This window comes from Schizosaccharomyces osmophilus, chromosome 3 (assembly GCF_027921745.1).
Source record: "Schizosaccharomyces osmophilus chromosome 3, complete sequence".
Lineage (NCBI taxonomy): Eukaryota > Fungi > Ascomycota > Schizosaccharomycetes > Schizosaccharomycetales > Schizosaccharomycetaceae > Schizosaccharomyces > Schizosaccharomyces osmophilus.
Genome location: NC_079240.1, coordinates 1449116 through 1468237, shown reverse-complemented (window position 1 = coordinate 1468237; position 19122 = coordinate 1449116). Strand labels below are relative to the sequence as shown.

The following is a 19122-nucleotide window of genomic DNA, read 5'->3' as shown; positions in this document are numbered from 1 at the left end:
CATTGTTTTTCGTTGTTGTTTCTTTTTACTTTTTGTCACAGTTGGCTTGAAAGAATCCATAGTTCTTAAGTGCGCCGTTTGTTGAGCTTTCATTTAGAACGCAAATGATGTTCATTTATTTACATCTATTGTTAATTAAAACATAATATCATTAGTGAATATATTTTTTTCTCATTTAGGGAAAAGGAGAAAAATTCGTAGAAGTAGAATTGTATCGTTATGAGTGTTAAATTCGTGGAGCATCCGTGGGACTCGTGAATAACAACATCTTTTGTAAAGACTAATTGAAAACGTGAATACGAGATAATGCATCCTTTATTCTTTCCCTGACATCAGGAGATGGATGGTTTTGTAATAAATACAAGCAATCTTCAAATCCTAGTTCGCGTAAAATCTTGGCTCCCTGAGTATCTTGTTCAGTAGGCGTTGATCCTTGGTTTGACCATAATAAACTTATGCAAAGCCAAATCCCGGCTAATAGGATCCCTGAACTTGATTCTAGCGTGTCTTCTTCCAAAATATCAAAAGCAGGACGCATCTCCAAATCATACTCATCGTCTTGCAGTTCCACTTCGCTACCACCGGTCGAACTGGAATTATCTGACACATGTTCAGTCCGATAACGTTCGGCTTCTTTGAGCATAGTATCTTTTACAAGTAATAGTATGTTTTTCTCTTCTAGAATAACATCTCGAAATTCGTCATCACTAGATGCAATATGCACCAAAGTGAATATACCAGGTTCTATCAAAACTGGATTGTGTGTCAAAAGTTTCTGATAAATAATGCTCAATAAAACTGGCAATGATATAACTTCAAGAAAATCATATACACCTTCACCCTTGGGACAAGCAAAATTCCTGAAGACTTGGAGAATCTGTTCCTGGACACCAAGGTCTTCATCATTACAAAGTTCTAAAACTCTATCGTGCCCTACTTTCTGAATGATATCCCTTTTTAGTTTTTCATCATTCTCGTAAACGCTATTCCTCAAAGCCCATACAGCTTTCCTTCGTAAAGACTTGTCTTTGGCTGCAGTGTTTGCAACCAGAACGTCAATAAAACCAGGCGTTAAAAACTTGTTACGAAGCGGAGAGAATTTCAAAAGCAAGTTGCAGACGACGGCCATCGCTGATGACTGGACCCTAACGTCCGAATCAATTAAAAGTTTCATTAAGGGTTCATTAAGATCCGCTTCTGCTAATCCTGTCCTTAAGATATAGACACTTCTCGTTAAACTCAATATGCATTCACAAGCTGCTTTTCTTATATCTTTTGAATCATTAGACAAGGCATCAATTATGATAGGTAGATAGTTGGCATCCACAACCATCTTCCGATATTCGTCCTTGGAAGTTGTTAGGGCGGCAATGAATAAAAGAAGAGACTTAATAGTGGTTAGAAACAGATTAAAAAAATAAACAACATACCTCCATTATAAGATCATTCTGTTCTTTTGTATTCGTTGGAAGCCTTAGGGCATCAGTTAAACAGCCGACCTCCGTTATCGGATATTCATCGTTACTATGTTTCACGACTTTATTCAGTAATTCCTTGGCAGATATAATAACATTCGCATTGGCTGCGACTTTTTGCATTACTTCGTTTTCATTGACAAGCATCGCCAACAAACGAGGAGCTATCTGCTGGGTTTCTTGAGACTGAGAAAAGAGTCGAATTAAGATGGGAATGACTATAAACTTAATATCTTCTTCCGAATCCTTTCCAAGAATACCGCTTTTGTAGAGTGTCACTAAGCAAGAGAGAGCCAGCAATCGGATAGAAGAATGATATTCCCGGGCTAAGCTAAATAGTTCAAAAATTCGTTCACTCATCTTGTCCCCAAATAAGGAAAACCTTAGATTTTTCAAATCACCCAGTTCTTCATAATCATTTTCCCCTTCCAACTCAATACTACGTGGCAGGTTCGCACGCAAGGAAAACACTTTGAAGTACGAATTTAATATAGCGAGCGAGTTGACGATTAAAGTATCGCAGCTCTTAAAATATCTGTACCGAACTGACTCTTTCAGCCGTGATGTAAAAGCAATCGTAGAGAATATAGTATTACAAAAGGATGGTACCGAATCCACTTGTGGGTTTCTTGATGAGACCATATGGTCCAGAACCGAAGCAGCTAAAGAAGAAATCTGAATATCGTCGAATAAAGGATACTTTTTTTGTGTCGGTAAACAGTATAAATCAAACAGACGATTAAAAAGACGTGAGAAATGCACTTGGGTTACAAATTCAGCAGCTTGATCAAAGCTAAGCATGATCGTGAATACTTTCAGAATTATAATAAAAACATTCTTTGGGACATCTTCTTTGGCTGAAACCAATTCAATCACAGATAAAAGGTCCTCTGGGCGTAAAAAGTGAACAAACGCTTTTTTATCGTTTGCCATAAGCGAATTAAGCACGATAAATACCTCATATTTTTCTTCTAAAGATGATTCCTTAGAAGAAAACAAATTCAATAAAACTTTTGGGGCTCCGGCTTTAATTGCTAATTCCTTTCTATCATTCCTTCCTATAACCCAGTTTTTGAGTGGAATTATGTTTCTCAGTAATTCCTTTTGGTCTGATATAACCAAGGATAACCTATCTTTACTAAAGAACTCAACGCTGTCTTCCATGATGGTAATTTCCTTTGACTTGAAGTACTGTAGTGCCTGTAGCTTTTAGGCCAACCGACAACTGCAAACCGAGAATTAGCCTTTGTTTTATATATATAGTAATACAGGAATTTGAAGAATGCTGTGTATTTGGAGTTAGTTATTTGCGAGGTAGAGGTTTTGAATTGGAGCAACTCATGTAAAGGAATGATGAAAACGAGTTGAAGGACAATTCCAAAGATGTTGAATTCGTTTCAAATAATTGGGAAGTACAGAAAGAATATTGCTATAACTGAAATATTGAAATATTGAAACGTCAGTAATACTAACATTGCATAAAACTAAGTATTTTTGAATCAATGCCGAAAACTCTAAGAAAACCAATATAATGCTTATCAGATTCAAATACAATGAACTTGTTTTAGCAGTTTACTATTTCATATATCAATTAAATGTTAATTCTGAAAAAGGCAGATACCAGATTTCAATATAAGTTAGTTTTGGGGATATAGGGGAGTAGGCGCAATTCTCTTTTTCTGAGGTTGGGAAGGATCATTTTCCTTCACTTTAGATTCTTTGGAAGACTTGGATTCCTTTTCGGGTTTGGCAGGGATCGAAACGGTTACAGCTGGTGTTGTTTCCTTCGCCGGAACAGCAAGTTGTTGCTCGTAAAGATTTCCTAACTCTTCATGTGTGAATTTTATGCTAGAACAAAACCCATCTATAGAAGTCATTAAGAGAACGGTACCGTCATCACTCCAGGCCAGATCAGTTAGGGTAGAGTAATGAAGGTTTGCAGCTCTATAAAATGGTTTGCAGGATTGGGTATCATAAATATAAACGGCATCTTGGCAAGCAATTGCAAAAATCATCCGATAGGGGAGTTCAATGCATGAAGACGGCGGACTATGCTTCGAGACTTGTCTTAGTTCATATATTTTAGGAGAAAAACGCACAGCAATTGCTGGCTTTGGGAATCCAGTTAGAGAAGCTACAGGTTGCCTTAGAATGCTTGACCTGGTATATATGTACACGGTATGTATTGATTCAGTATTCGGCTGACCGTGTAATCGAAGCTTACCAGCTGGAGTAATCAATAGAAAGCCATCTGGAGAAAATGTTGGGCGACGAAAAAATGAAACAAGCGTTTCATTACAGTATAAAGAATAAGTAATTTTAGATGCATTTTCCGTGCCACTTTCAGATACAGCATCTAAATTCGCATTTGTCTGAGGATCAGGGTCCAAGCTATAAGCTTCGTCTTTGGAATTGTTGTCTTGAACATTATCCACTTCGATATCGCTGGTTTGTTGTGTCGTAATAGAAGATGACTTTGAATTATGAGTATTCAAGTATTCTATGCGATGGATTCGTGACTTGAAATTTAACTGAGGAAGTGAGGAGTCTCTTATTTGTTTTTCAAATTTATAAACACATATTGACCGATCGCTGCTTTGAGTCACCACATATTCCTTCAGAGGATCCCAAGCTACACCCTGAACATAATGAAGGTGGTCGAAGTTCTGAAACAATAACTGCCCTACACAAAACCAATTAGTCAACAATAATCGCGAATGGTTCATATTACCTGTTTGCGTATTGTATATCCGTGTACTATTGTCCATTGCACCTGCAATTAAATAATTTCCATCCGGAGACCAGCAAATATCATAAACTTCTGCACCCATAGAACGACATACAGTTTTTACTTTCCAAAATTCTTTTGCAAGCGCAAGCTCTTCGGCATCATCTGCCAGCGTAGCTGCTGGAGTAGAAGATGGAACCCAAAGAAAGATAGTACCCTCGTCTCCAGCTGTCGCTAATATGTCTCCTGAGAAAATTAGCAAATGCAAAACTTAGTCTTATTTCCTGAGTAAATTACCTTGTGGACTAAATCGAGCAACATTCACGGCTTGTGCATGTCGACTTAGTGTAGATAGAAATTCAATTTTCGGGTTCATACTTTCATAATCGCATGTATATTTCCAAATCTACCCTGTTAATAAATTTAACTCTCGAAAGCGTGTACTGTCATGAATAGCTTTCTTCCCATTGATCGTTCATACCCTTATTTTACTGTCCCCTCCGCATGTAGCAAATCTATTATTTCCATTTTTTTGGAAATCGACAGAATAAATCGGCGTGTGGTCGTCATTAGCATCGTAATGCCATCTTATTTGTAGAACTTCTGTTTTCATCCTTTTTCCCAAACAAGGAAAGCTTTATTCAATGTAATTTCTTCTTTTATGTTATTACTTCAATGAAAGCCTTTATATTTGCTATTTGCTATCATATAGCTCTTCTTGTTCAGTTGTCGAAGAAATCCTGAAAATTTGCAATTCTAGTTGAAACAGATGCCCTTCATGAAAGCAGGATTTTAATAAAAGCCAAATATACAGCAAAGTCTTATTGTATATCGATTAGCACCCGTTTCACTGCTATCACGAGAAGTATTAAAGCAATACGAAGATGTTAAGTTTAATCTAAATTTCACTCGTCGTAAGTTTCAAGTCTGAAGCAGTTTTATTGTCATTTGAATAATACAATATTGTCGCACAGCCGCTCATTCCATATAATATAAGGACTATAGAAATCAATAATGCTTAAAGAGCATACTAATGTCAATTACCTTACCCGTTATGATTGTGTTCTTTGAGACTGACGCACATGAAATACTTAACGACATTAGAAAATGAGTCAAGATGGGCAGTCCATTATTTAATGGTTGAATTAAGGCATTTTATAACCATTTAGATTAGGAAAGACTGTGTTTAAATAGTTTGGTTGTCATCTCGCTCCTGTCAAGTATTTCTTGGATTCCCTACTCAGCATCACACTTCAAACTTTTATCGGATTAGGTATTTGGATTACAAAACTTCTGCAGAATTTAATTTAAAAATTAAAGGTAAATTGATTAAACGTTTGGACTTGGAACCGCCAAATTTACTTTCAAGGAACGGACTATACGTATTTGACGCGTTCAAGATTTTTCACAGCAAATAAGTCGCGTCAAAATGTTAAAAAACGAGCAAGGCCAAAAATGTAATTGTCCAACTTGCGGTCAAGAAGTCGACCTATCAGACATAAATGCTCATTTAGATTCTCATTTTGAAAAACCTGCAGCATCATCCCCTCCGAAACAAGTTTCACCGTTTTTTAAGAAAGAAAAACCTAGTCCTTTAAAACGAAATACTCCTTCCTCTTGTCCTTCACAGGGTTCTGTCAATGCTTCGTCTACCAAAAAACCAAGAGCTTCTAAAAGAGATATACGGCCTCTCGCTGAACGTGCAAGGCCGGCGACTTTGGAAGATTATGTCGGTCAGGAGGAATTAGTAGGTTCTCGTGGAGTTATTCGAAATATGATAGAACATGACGAATGTCCATCAATGATTCTATGGGGAAATAGTGGTACCGGAAAGACCACTTTAGCAAGAATCATTGCAGCTACTACGAAATCGAGATTTTTGGAGGTTTCAGCTACTTCGGTTTCAGTGCAAGAATGTCGAAAAATATTTGAGGAATCTCAAAATCATCTTCGGTTAACTGGAAGCAAAACCATAGTGTTTCTAGACGAAGTACATCGTTTCAATAGAGCCCAACAAGATATCTTTTGTAAGAACTTTGCTTTCCTTACGAAACCTTTTTACTAATATGTACATAATAGTGCCTTTAGTCGAGAAAGGTTCAATCACATTGTAAGTAATGAGATTGATAACAATTCTAACTGATATAGAATAGGCGCTACTACCGAGTATGTATAAATGATTTGCTGGAAATGCTTTACTAACTTGTAGGAACCCTTCGTTTCGTCTTAACTCTGCCCTCATTTCTCGTTGCCCCGTATTTGTCTTAAAAAAACTAGATAAAAAGCATGTTTTGAAAATTTTGGAACATGGCTGCCAATTAGAAAGAGATCGACTTGGTGAAATACCCAATATTGATCCTTCAATATTGGAATATGTTTCAGCTATCACCGATGGAGATGCTAGAATGGCTTTAAATTGTTTGGAAATGGCTATAGGATTATTGCGTCAAGGCCCCATTACTTTGGAAGAAATTAAGGAAAAGTTAGTACGCTCCTCAGCTGTGTATGATCGCGTTGGTGATGTACACTATGATACCATTTCTGCTTTCCACAAGTCTGTACGAGGTTGCGATGTTGATGCTTCTCTTTATTACCTAGGACGTATGTTGGAATCTGGTGAAGATCCATTGTACGTCGCTCGTAGGATGGTACGCATTGCTAGTGAGGATATCGGAACAGCTGATAATTCAATGCTTCCGTTGGCTTCAAGCACATTTACTTCTGTACAACAGGTTGGGATGCCGGAAGCGGATGTCATATTGGCCCATTGTGCCGTTGCTTTGGCGATGGCTCCAAAGTCTGTGGATGTTTACAAAGCTTACAATAATGTTAAGCGATTTCTATCAGTAAATCCTGATGCAGGAAGGGCTGAAATTCCTTTGCATATACGAAATGCACCCACTAATTTGATGAAACAACTAGGCTATCATAAAGGATACAAATATAATCCGGATTATAAAGATGGTTTAGTTAAGCAAGAGGTAAGTAATTTTCTTTTTCTTTTTTTTGGTAGAAGGTCACTAATGCTGGTAGTATTTACCTGAATCCGTTCGTGATGTTAAATTTTTCAGACTCCCAGCTGACTTACTGGAAGATGAAGATTTAAAAAAATGATATACTTTAATGAAAAATATTTTTACTTGATTAATGAAATACTTTATTATTCACCACTTGTCTGTCTCTTAAGTGGCATCATTTGTTGAATTCCTTCTTGAACTAAACTAGCTAGCACTTTGCTCTAGTTATGGTAGATTCGCCCGTTAAGCAGGAAAATGATGATATAAATTTGGATGGAATAAAAAATGAATCGGGCATAAATACTTTATATCTTCAGAAACCAAAGAGACCTTCAAAAAAACGTAGTCATGATGTTGATTTAGAGTCGACGAGACTTTCGCCTGCTTTAAATACTTTGTTTGATGTATTCAAGATCATCAATACAACATATACTTTTCTTTATTCAAGAAATTCTTTAACAATAACGTTTCCCTTGTTAAACTCTAGCGTACGTCAATCCTTAAAAAGAGATCTCTCACTTTTGGAATTATCCCAGCTTAAAACAGTCGTTCCAGACCTAATTGAGTTAAATTATAAGTCATTTGACAGCTTGGCAATGGAAATGAACAAGAATGTTTACGCAGATATTCCTAAACAAATATACTCTGATGGCCAGCACTCTCAGGAATCGAATTACGTTCTGACAGTTTGTTTAAATCAAACTTCTGAATCTACAGTTAAACGTCAAAAAAAGGAGGGGCCTACTATGAAATCACGAATCCAGAAAGGGAAGTTTGATATAAGTGCACTAAAGAAGGAAATCGACAGTCGCAATACAATTTTTTCACGGAGATTACAAGAATTTTTAGGTTTTTGCAATGCTAAAAAGATAAATCCGGAAGAGCATTTGATTGAAGAAGCTGAAAAAAGGATACCTATTCCTCCTGATGCTGTAATACATTCTCCCTCAAAGACAGTTGAGGACCATGAACTAAAGGTTCCATCTTCAATTGAAGATGTACTAGTGAATTTGGCTGAGGAAAGTACCTATGAAGGTCAAATAGTTCGAGAAAGTTTATGTCAATACCCTGCTGTTGAACCGCGATTTGGAAACTTGAAACGTAATCTTTCTCAAAGTTTGGTAAATGCTTTATACAGTTCTAAGAATATCGAAAGACTATATTCCCATCAAGTCGATGCAATAAATGCTCTTTGGGAGAATACTCATGTCATCGTTTCAACAGGTACTTCCAGTGGAAAGTCCTTGATTTATCAAATACCTATTTTGGATGAATTGGAAAAAGACATAGAGTCTACTTCCTTTTTTGTCTTTCCTACAAAGGCTCTGGCACAAGATCAGAAACGATCTTTAATGGATGTATTAAGTTATATGCCTTCGTTGGCTCATATACGGATTGATACATTTGATGGCGATACAGCAATTGAATCAAGGAATGGAATAATTGAAAACTCAAGTATTATTTTTACAAATCCGGATATGTTGCACCAGACGATTTTACCAAACCATCAACGATGGGATCGCTTTTTCAAAAACTTGAAGCTTTTTGTATTAGACGAAGCACATATTTATAACGGTATTTTCGGTGTTCATGTTGCCATGATTATGAGAAGGTTACGAAGGATAGCAGAATACTATAGCAATGATCGGTATAGATTTGTTTCTTGTTCGGCTACAATTGAACAACCAATACGGCATATGAACATGATTTTTGGAGTTAAAAATGTAAGACTTATAGATTACACAGCTTCGCCTTCGGGTGCAAAGCATTTCTTAATGTGGAATCCTCCTTTGGTAGATAAAAAGAATGTTAATTCAGGAAGGAAACCGGCGATTATGGAGGCTGCTAATTTACTTATTTATCTTGCTGAGAGAAAAGTTCGTACTATAGTCTTTTGCCGAATTCGAAAAGCTTGCGAATCACTGATGAGATTGGTAAGAGGACAACTGAAAGCATCTCGTAAGGAGTACTTATTAGAGAAAATTCAAAGCTACAGGGCTGGGTATACAGTTCAAGAGAGGAGAAAAATAGAAAAAGAAATGTTTTGTGGTAACCTTTATGGAATTGTTGCAACGAACGCCCTCGAATTAGGTATTGACATAGGCTCCCTAGACGCAGCCATCACCGTTGGTTTTCCAAGCTCATTATCTAATCTACGACAACAATTTGGAAGGGCCGGAAGACGAAACAAATCCTCCATGGCGATATACGTTGTTGAAACCTTCCCTGTAGATCAATATTACTTACAACACCCTACCTTAATTCACACACATCCTAACGCACAATTGACATTGGATCTCGATAATGAAGCTTTGATGGCAAATCATTTACAGTGTGCGGCTTTTGAGTTGCCGATAAACACAATGAGCGACAGTCGATTTTTTGAGGGTGAAATCTCTGAAGTATGCAAAGATCATTTGGCAAAAAACGAAAAAGATTTGTTTTTTCCTCACCCTAAATACTTGCCTTTTCCTGCAGCCCAAGTACAAATTCGCAACATCAATGAAGACATGTATACCTTGGTTGATGTAACCGATGATAGAAACGTTGTTTTGGAGCAATTGGAACCATTTCGTGTTATGCTTGGTGCTTATGAAGGGGCTGTTTATGTATATCAAGGAAAGACGTTCATTGTGAAAACGTTGAATATTCCAAGGAGGTTAATTACGTGTAACAGGGTAGACGTAGAATGGTCTACTCTTCAAAGAGATTATACTGACATTGATCCTCAACGGAATCTCTCAAGAAAAACCCTGCAGTCAGGTAATATTAATGTCTTTCAAGGAAACGTCTCAGTGACATTACATGTATTTGGCTACTTTAAAGTTAATAAACAGAGAGATATATTAGACGTCGTTGATATTGTGGATAACCCGGTTGAAATGATTAGCCGTGGGTTTTGGATTGATGTTCCATGGCATATCGTGGAGATTTTATCGTGGAAAAAAATAAACGGTTCAGCAAGTATACACGCTGCTCAGCATGCTTTAATGTCCTTAATGCCAATATTCGCTGGAAACGGCGGGAACGATATACGAACGGAATGCAAGTCAGGTGAAAAAGAATTCAAGCAAGAAGCTAGTGAGCGAAGAAGACCATCACGTTTAATATTTTACGACAACTGTGGTGAATGCGGTGGAGCAAACTTGTGCAAGAAAGCCTATACGTATGTTGACGAATTGGTAATCATGGCAATAGATCGTCTGCAAAACTGTGGATGTAAAATACGCGAAGGTTGTCCTCAATGCATTACAAGCATCCAGTTTGAAGGAGGAATTTGCTCTGGAGAAGTATTAGACAAATGTAAGTATTGTGTTGATTGGAAATACTGTAAGAAATATACTAATACTATTCTAGGGGGAGCATTAATACTTTTGAAAATGCTTATCGGTCAGAATGTCAATCTTGACCTTTTCCCAGATGGACCCGAAGTAGACGAATACCACGCGCTAAGAACACTTATACCAACATAATTTCACGTCTATTCACTCATTAATTCCAATTTGATTCTAGAAGTGAGTATAGGAAGCCCAAGAGTAAGCTCCATAACCCTACCCTAACATCAAGGATGGCATCTACTCCGTCAGCATACGTTCCTTTTTTACCAAATACGAAGCAAGGTATTCCGTATAAAGAAGGTCACTTATTTGATCTTGTATAAATAAAACCTATTTTTACATAAAAAAAAAGAGGGAAAAAAGACATGAGTTTTGCAAATTTATTACGAAATTCGAGGGCTGTGTCTTTGACAAAATGTTTCCCAGAGTCCAGTTCATCTACGGCAAACAGCCTGTTCCCTTTGCAGCAATCATTAACAACAAAACAAGCAGAGGGAGCTCGCGGGGATTGGGGCTGTAAACGAAATTTACCCCGGGTGAAAACAAGATTTATTTCCGTGAATGAGCTGGATAGTGTATACAATCAAATGGACTTTAAGTCAAGCGCACGATTCGTTCGCCTTTTACGAAACTGGTTTGATGCTGGATTCGTAAGGGATCCGGCAGAGCAGGCAATAGCCCAGGAGTTGGCTAAGGACTCCAAAACAACTGAGCCAAAGAGTCACAATCGATTTGGTTCTCGAAGCCAAAAGTTGAATGACTATACTCCTATAGAAAACCCGAATTTCAGAAAATTTAATGTAGCCGGTGGCATACAGTACAGTAACGTACCTTTAATAACTTCACACGTTACACCCAAATATGAGTCTAATAGTGGATATCACCATCGAAAACTGACTGCACATACCTTGAATTCAGACACTTCTACCGCTCATTATGGTTTAGGCGGTTTGGTTCTTAGATTACCCAAAACTCGCACCGTGTCTCGGAATAGGACTTTCCCACTCTTTTCTAAGGAATACCGTATTTCGTACACAATGTACAAAAATGGACAACTTCGTGTTGCGCCTTATTCAGGACCTTTCCTTGGAGGACAAGGAGTTTTTGCTATGGAACCTGATGAGCTGAACTCCTTTTTCTATAAGGACTTGAAAGCGGTAGCTGAAGAGCCTGTTATGGCAAACAGTGCTCAAAATACAAGAAACAATCTGGCAGTCAATCTTGACGTTGAAGACGCATCTGATTCATCACCTAAAACCTCGTCGTAATATTCCTTTTCCTCTTTTTCACAACTTGTAAAGTACTACTCCCTCTTTAATTTCCCTTTTTCTTCGTTGATTTACTTGTTTGGAACTTTTGCTAGCACAAATTGTCTTATCTTCCTCTCTACATTCCAGCTTTACTTCCTACGTTTTTGACCGGTTACGATGATGTTCCATTTCTCTCCAGAATCTTCATATGTTATTTATTACTTGCAATGGTTTTCTGCTTATGTTATCAATATTTTTGATTAGCCTTTTACTATTATCCTTCGTTTCTACTGCAACTAATTTTCCTGAGTTTACTCACTATTTCATTCATGAGCGAAAACTCAGAATAATTCTAATATGTTTAAGTGCAGAATCCAATGGGATTGATTACCAGTACTAATTTTAAAGCTATTGTATATTAAATTTAAAGGTGATAGAAAAAAATAATGTTTAATTGAGTATTGAAAATTATATTACAACTACATCCTGGTCATGTGGATTTGCACATACTACTTGAATATTTTTTCTTGGACTTTATCTTAATATCATCAGTAATGTCTAAACATACATTTGTTTAATTACCATTCTTATAATACAAGTAAATCAACGTGTAGTCAGATATCATATGTAAGGTAGGGACTCGTATAAGTCAATTATCGAAGAATAAAAATATGCATAAAATGAACGTAAATCATCCAAAAACAAACGCTTTAAAGTAAATGTAAGGAAGGCTTTTGTCTATGTCCAGCTTAACCATGATCGTCGCATCGTACGCCAAACCGTTATTTTACCACTCTTCAGATCACCAAGTTTATAACTAACTAATGAAACCTTCTTCGATTCGCGTCCTTGTTCTAAAGCGCGTATTTTCATCCTTGAAACTTCCCACTCTGCAACAATGCCAACATGGATTGGTCTTCCCACTTCAAAAGCGTACTTGTGACGAAGCGTGCCTTTTTGACCGCTCAATTTAACATTCTCAAAGGTGACAATGTCGCCAGCCTTGATTTCACCATTTTGTTGAATAGTAACATTTGAGTCATTGGCGTACACAATAGCACCGAAAGTACGCTTATTAATTGGCTCGATATTTTGAGTAAGATTATCGAGTACAGAACTAACAAAGGCATACGCAGTACCATCTCCAACAGTAAGCCCCTGAGAAGCCTTCGCTTTTCTCAAAATAGTGTTACCATAGCATTCAAATTCTTGGGCAAGTCGCTCCTTAGAGGGCTGCGCTGGAGGTGCCAATTGTAACTGCGAAAGTTGAGTTACATAATGCGTAGCAGGATTAAATGTAGAAGTCAAAACCGTCTGGCTATAGTCATAAAACAAGATGTGTACAGACTTGAAATGTTTGTTTGGACCCGTCGTACCTTCTCTAATCATGTACAAAACAGAATCATCCAAATTCACTACGGAATTGGGCACCGTGCTAGAGTCAAGCCACCATTTTTGTTCAGCACAAGTATCAACAATCTTAGCGACATAAGCGTCATTGAATGGACCATTTGTGGCGACAATAGAAGGCCGTTTAACGGAAGCAGTAGATCTCATTGATCTTTGTGATGGCCTCTGAACGAGAGGAGGAGGGTTGACATCAGGGGCTTGGCGTATAGACATAGACGAAATAGAATTCCTTGAGACAGAATCGCTATTTTGTGGCATAGCAGTAGGACTTACTTCCTGATTGTTGGGTTCCGAAATTTGTGAAACACTGGGACTTGAGCTACTCTTAAAATCTTGAGAAGAAAAAGGAGATACTGGTACGGGTGGCACATCCGCCGTAGGAGGAGGAACAGAGGGTAGAACTGTAGAAGGAGCAGGAGGCGCTTGATGATGCACGGGTGGAGGAACTGGAGGAGATGAAGTTGGAGCTGGTAGTACTGGCCCTTTCGATACCTCTGATTTGCTCATAGAAACAGGAGGTGGAGGTGGAATAGAAGGAGGTGCTACCGGTCGAGGACCTGATGCTTTTCTCCCAGCAGAAGAGGGACGAACAAGCCTAGTAGGCAAACGCATACTGTTTCCTAACTGTGTAATATCCTGGGTCAGTGAGTTATTCTGATTGGTTTCAGGTACCGGTGCCGAAGGAGAAACAGACGATTCATAACGGGATTCTTCAGACTTAACGTTGGGAACAGGAGGAGGTGAAACTGAAGGAGCTTTTGGTTCAGTATTTATAGGAAACACCGGAATTGGCGGTGGAGATGTTGCAGGTACACTTGGAGTTGGAGCAATAATACTTGGCTTACGCTGGGTATGAATATATTTTGTCGAACCACTAGCTTCCTTGACAGGATCAGCAGACACAGGAACTGCAGGAAGAGGATGTTCGGTAAAAGAATCTGGGGAATCGGGTTCTTCAGGGGTATCAGCTTCGTCGGGCTCATCAGAAAGGACAGGTCGGCCACCCGAAGTAGAAATTGAAACAGGGTTTCGCAAGGAAGAAGCAGTCGATGGCTTAGTTTGATGACCCGGAATAAATGTCGTGTTCAACTGTCTTTTTGGCTGAATGAATTCGCTGTCACCAAACTCACCAGAAGGAGTTTTGGGTAAAGGTGGGGGACTAAATATACGAGGAACAGCAGGCAAATCATCTAGTTCCTCGTTGAAATTAGCAAGAGTCTGCATTTTGTTAAACTTTATAGATGGAAGTGTTGTAAGAGATGGGCGATGAGCAGAACGCTGAGAGTGAGCTCTTTCAACATCAGAAGTCTGGGATTCTGAAACTTCTGTGATACGGCTGGGCAACCTTCGTTCTGTAAAGTCGGTGTTATTGGAAGAATACTTCCCATCAGGGGACTGTTCACGACTATTCAAAGATCGAGGAGGTGAAATTGGTGAATTTGCGGCAGACTCTACGTCGGCAGCGGTCCCGCCCACTGTGTCCTTTGGAGGATCAATGGAATCAATAACTCTACGAACAGCATGAGCAGGATCAACTGCAGAAGTCGAAGACTGGCCGCCAGAAGAATTATTGGCATGATGAGGCTTAAGACGTGCAATAACGGGAGTCTGTGAAAGAGGCAAAACCTCTTCCACCTGAGGATTACTTTGGCGGCTGAAGTCAGTGATAATCGAAGGAGGGGATGGTTCTTCCTTTTTCCCTTGCCTCTTAAAATCCTCAGTTACAGGAATATGCTCCACGGACCCAGGAAGAGTAGTACTTTGAGAACTGTTGGATATCTCCTCGTCAATGTTTGGTTCAGACTTTTCTTCTGTGTAGGTAGAAGGTTGCGGGGAACCTTGCTCAGGAGTTATAGATCTTCCTGAAGGAACAGCAGACTCTTGTGGTTTGTTTGAGTTTAAGTCGAGCTTTGAAGGATTATTGATAGGTTGACGTTCATGCTCAGACTCTGGTTCAGAGCTCTTTTTCATAGACTTTATTTGAGAAGGAGCAGCCATTCCGGGTAAGCCAAAAGCTTGCATACCGAGGCCGCCGCTCATTTTCGCCATACGTTCACGTAAAGCAACACGACGCGATAGCTCCGGATCTATCTCTTCATTCTTCTCATCTTCTGAATTCTTTAAGTCTTTCAAGTGTTCAGATGCTTCAGCAAAAGAAGACTCAGAATCAGCATCCGCATAATCCTGTGAATCTTCTTCCTTGTATTTAGGGGACTCGTTTACAGGATTTGTTGACGGAGTTTCAACAGATTCATCAAAAGAATGGGATTTTGATAAAGAAAGCTTTGATTGAATCTCCCGAGCGACAGCACTAGAGGGATCAGAAGAAAGTTTGCGAGCCTCTGTAACAGGTTCCTCAGCAGGTTCGGTCTTTGTGTTTGCGTTGTCGAAGAATGACGGTTCCGTAGAAGGAGCTTGGCAAGGTGCAGGTTCAGAAATATCTGTTCCTGTTGAAGAAGGGTCAGCAGTGCTATGGATCATAGGCGGCTGTTCATCGGAAGAAAGGTGAGGAAATAGGTCAGTAGCAGGGAACGATGAATTGGACATTGAAAATAAAGAAACTAAAACAAGAACCTATATTTTAAATAAAACCTTCTTTATAGTTCGCTGAACTCAACGGCGGTTAAACGGAATCTGTATCCACACCAGTCGAAGGAAAGCCAGTGTTTTCGGGATTGTTTCGAACGTTATAGATGACGGTTCAGAATTAGATAAAACAGTTATAAGGAAGAATCGAGCAATTATGAAAGAGTAGTAGTGTTGAAAGTGTTTAGATCCGTAAACGACCGTGATAAATAAAAAAAAATAAAAATATAAAACCCACTTTTATATAGGAATAGGTAAATTCAAGAATTAAATCCTGTCAAGGTGAAGAGAGACAGTAATCCTCTGTTTACAGTGCGGTGTTGTTGGAAATGGTGGTAGTAGGTAGGTGTAGGATCGGTGGTTGTCGAAGGTCACCACTCTTTAAGGTTGTAACTCATTGGGACCCTTGAAAGAAGTGGCCGGATGTAGTATGGGAACAGGAATGAGGTCACAAGGGCAAGCTTCTTGATAAGGTAAAAGAGAAGACCATGAAGTGAGCCAGCTCTTGTAAATATAGACTTGGAAAGACTGAAATAAAAGGCAAGCTGGTCAAAATAAAGGAGACCCAATATCCGACTGTGATATCTGAATAGAAATAGTAAATAATGACCTGAAAATGGATGTTCTATGATGTTGTTTACGACCCTAGAAAAGGTTAAAAGAGAATGGAGAGTGTGTGGATGGTGGTTTGGTCGTAAAAACAATGGTGAACTTGGTGTCAAAGCATTGTGTCAATAGAAGGAGATGATATTTACGTTGCTTCCTTTAAAACTTTAGATCATGACAGGCTGGAGGAGTAGGGAAGCCGTTTGCGAAATAACTACAATCTATATAAATACATATACAGATATCCATAAAGATAATTTGAAAGACAAAGGACCAGAAAATAGGAGAGGCGATTTGTATTTTGGGAAGACAAAGCTTCTTTATGCAGACGTATCGAGTAAGGAATGACAATTTTTTACACTCGCGACAAGTGCTTTTTTACTCTAATTGTGAAAAAGTTTTGTTTCTACTTTTTCTTCTAACAAAGCTCCCAATGCCAGTATATTCGTTAAATGTAAAACTGTCATCCAAGCGGAATATGCCTTTTTGTAAAAAGAAAACAATTATTGAAACGAATGCAACAAATTCTGGAATTTGAAGCCACAGCTACTCCACAACATTAGTATTCTCGTAGAGGAATTCTTGCCAATGATCAACACCTCAAGGTAATTTCTTGTTCCATTTACATTAGCTTTTGTGTTTATTTATCAAGGCACTCGGGTGAACTTCCTTAGTAAACATTCATATCAAATTCGTTTCAAGGTTTTCGGTTACTCAAACAAAGAGAAAACATTCCTTTATATGCTTCTCATTCTATTTTCTCAAGCTAAATGATAAATTCTTCCCGTTCTATCCACAAGAAAACCAGACTGATGCTATGTCTCGTTATGTATCCTTAATGCATCATAACAAATATGCAAATCCTCCTTATTCCATATTAAGGTCTCATAACATACAAAAGTTCCCATCGGTTATGGTTAGTGATTTAAAAATCTTCTCTATGCCAAACGACTGTGGTCGCAATCCATGTCTTCTCAAAAATCAATTTTGAAGAAAAAGGAGAGTGTGGAAGTGCAGAAGAAAAACCAATTAAACAAATGGTCGAAAGATCTCCTACAAGAAGCGAAAAATCGATTGGAATATGATAATTTTGTGTTGGAGTGGATTGAAAAACTCGTTGATCCTGTTGATGAACGCACATTGGATGAAGCTCGCGAATTTTTGAGAAAGTCTGATTACGATCAAATTGTCAAGGAGCGAAAACTCGCGCATATATGCGGCTATCCCGTTTGTGAGAACGCGCCGCGACAACAGACGCGTTATCGTCTCGAAAACCAAGGGATGGTGCGTTATGCAGGATTGAACTATTACTGTTCTAAAAATTGCTTTTTGAATAGTTGTAGCTTTATGGTGAATTTAAGTGACGAGCCTCTCTGGATTCGTGAACGCGCTCGAGAAATCTTGCAACATCGCTTCGATCCAAAAAAAGAAGCTAATTTTCAATCAAAACTGGAATCCGAAGACGTTGAACACGTTCGCATGCTTCTTCAAGGACTTCCTGTTGGCTCCAAAGAAGTTATTGGTGACATTGTCGAACATCCCGGAAATTCAGTAGAGAAAAATCAAAAGCCAGGTTGATTTTGGTTTGAAATGAACATTTGAATATAGTTTTTATACGAGAACAAAGCAAATCTTTTTGCGCGAAAACTGGTTTTTCTTTATAGCACTTTATGGGTCACTATCCTCCTTTCTTGGATCCTCTGCCTTTACTACCCAAGTACCACGCTGTATGGTGTGAGAAAAGTAAACAGGCAATTTGCTTGCAACTTTCAAAGAGAGTACCCTTTTTTACTTTATTTATTTGAAAAACTTAATTATTTGGGAATTTGCCTTGCTTTCTATTCATCTGGAGCCCATTGTTGCATAATTAAACAGCCCATGGCAGAAATCTTGCATTTGCTGGAATCAAAGGTGACTGAGCTGCAAAGGGCAGAGACTTCCCAAGAATTAAAACTTCACCTTCGTGATTTCCGGCGATTATGGGAGTTGGCCCGTGTGGAACTCGAATACTCGTCTGTGAGCTTGGATTTAACTTTGCGCTATGAAAAATCAGTTCAGGAGTATTTGCGATTAAGAAGGCGATTCAGAGACAAGGTTGCAGCTGGGATTCCTTGGGTGTCCATTGTGTCGGAAGTGAGCGCTCTTGCTGAGGAGTCTCAGGAATCTCAGGATCCACCATCTGGAAAGACTGAAGTTATAGGGCAGGAAGAACCTGAGCTTGCGACGACCGATGATATGCACTTGACAAGTGCAAGCCAAGTGACTACTGCAATGAGGGACCTTCATGTACAAATGGTTCAAGCGGTGGACGTGAGTGCAGCAAATTCCAATGAACTTGCTTCAAGTACTACTTTATTGGAGAGCTTACAGGAAAAATATTTTAGTGTCGAAGACGTGTTGCATGCAAGCAAAAATATAATGAGATCGCTCAAATTAAATGACCGGAAAGATTATTATCTTGTTATTTCAGGTTTCGGCTTCTTTGTCTTTGTTGTGTTTTATCTTGTATGGAAAAGGATTGTTTGGCCGATTATATCCATGTTTTTCTGGTTTTTAAGGTGATGAATATGTTTTTCCCTTTGTTGATGTTTTAACTACAACGGGGTGCCAGATTCGGGACAGCTTCAAGCTTGTTTTGTATTCCCTCTGATAAAATTTTATGGAAGTGTATTTTAATTTGTTTACGGTTTAAATGGTATCATGATTATTAGC

At 38.6% G+C, this 19122-nt stretch overlaps 8 protein-coding genes across 8 annotated transcripts; 5 read left to right on the top strand and 3 right to left on the bottom strand.

The window, feature by feature from the left end:
- Positions 1 to 280: 280 nt before the first annotated feature.
- gid5 (GID complex armadillo repeat subunit Gid5) lies at positions 281 to 2639 on the bottom strand (the record flags this gene model as incomplete). The annotated part of the gene is made up of 2 exons (XM_056183473.1): positions 281 to 1387; positions 1431 to 2639. The coding sequence occupies 2 exons, from the start codon at positions 2637 to 2639 to the stop codon at positions 281 to 283; spliced, it is 2316 nt and encodes a 771-aa protein (XP_056039422.1).
- A 473-nt stretch (positions 2640 to 3112) lies between these two features.
- Positions 3113 to 4816, bottom strand: pcf2 (histone H3-H4 chaperone, CAF assembly factor (CAF-1) complex subunit B, Pcf2; the record flags this gene model as incomplete). The annotated part of the gene is made up of 4 exons (XM_056183472.1): positions 3113 to 4158; positions 4207 to 4449; positions 4501 to 4609; positions 4685 to 4816. The coding sequence occupies 4 exons, from the start codon at positions 4814 to 4816 to the stop codon at positions 3113 to 3115; spliced, it is 1530 nt and encodes a 509-aa protein (XP_056039394.1).
- Positions 4817 to 5632: 816 nt separating this feature from the next.
- mgs1 (DNA replication ATPase Mgs1) lies at positions 5633 to 7317 on the top strand (the record flags this gene model as incomplete). The annotated part of the gene is made up of 5 exons (XM_056183471.1): positions 5633 to 6230; positions 6283 to 6313; positions 6352 to 6369; positions 6413 to 7184; positions 7237 to 7317. 5 exons carry the CDS (start codon positions 5633 to 5635, stop codon positions 7315 to 7317), a joined length of 1500 nt encoding a protein of 499 aa, XP_056039435.1.
- Positions 7318 to 7447: 130 nt separating this feature from the next.
- Positions 7448 to 10693, top strand: hrq1 (RecQ type DNA helicase Hrq1; the record flags this gene model as incomplete). The annotated part of the gene is made up of 2 exons (XM_056183470.1): positions 7448 to 10523; positions 10578 to 10693. The coding sequence occupies 2 exons, from the start codon at positions 7448 to 7450 to the stop codon at positions 10691 to 10693; spliced, it is 3192 nt and encodes a 1063-aa protein (XP_056038976.1).
- Positions 10694 to 10923: 230 nt separating this feature from the next.
- Positions 10924 to 11826, top strand: mrp51 (mitochondrial ribosomal protein subunit L51-bS1m; the record flags this gene model as incomplete). Its single annotated transcript, XM_056183469.1, has 1 exon — positions 10924 to 11826. The coding sequence occupies one exon, from the start codon at positions 10924 to 10926 to the stop codon at positions 11824 to 11826; it is 903 nt and encodes a 300-aa protein (XP_056039428.1).
- Positions 11827 to 12546: 720 nt separating this feature from the next.
- On the bottom strand, positions 12547 to 15765 carry bbc1 (WIP family cytoskeletal protein Bbc1; the record flags this gene model as incomplete). Its single annotated transcript, XM_056183468.1, has 1 exon — positions 12547 to 15765. One exon carries the CDS (start codon positions 15763 to 15765, stop codon positions 12547 to 12549), a length of 3219 nt encoding a protein of 1072 aa, XP_056039771.1.
- A 1611-nt stretch (positions 15766 to 17376) lies between these two features.
- Positions 17377 to 17988, top strand: rtr1 (RNA polymerase II CTD phosphatase Rtr1; the record flags this gene model as incomplete). The annotated part of the gene is made up of 1 exon (XM_056183467.1): positions 17377 to 17988. One exon carries the CDS (start codon positions 17377 to 17379, stop codon positions 17986 to 17988), a length of 612 nt encoding a protein of 203 aa, XP_056039090.1.
- A 300-nt stretch (positions 17989 to 18288) lies between these two features.
- Positions 18289 to 18972, top strand: sec20 (SNARE Sec20; the record flags this gene model as incomplete). Its single annotated transcript, XM_056183466.1, has 1 exon — positions 18289 to 18972. One exon carries the CDS (start codon positions 18289 to 18291, stop codon positions 18970 to 18972), a length of 684 nt encoding a protein of 227 aa, XP_056039058.1.
- Positions 18973 to 19122: the final 150 nt, after the last annotated feature.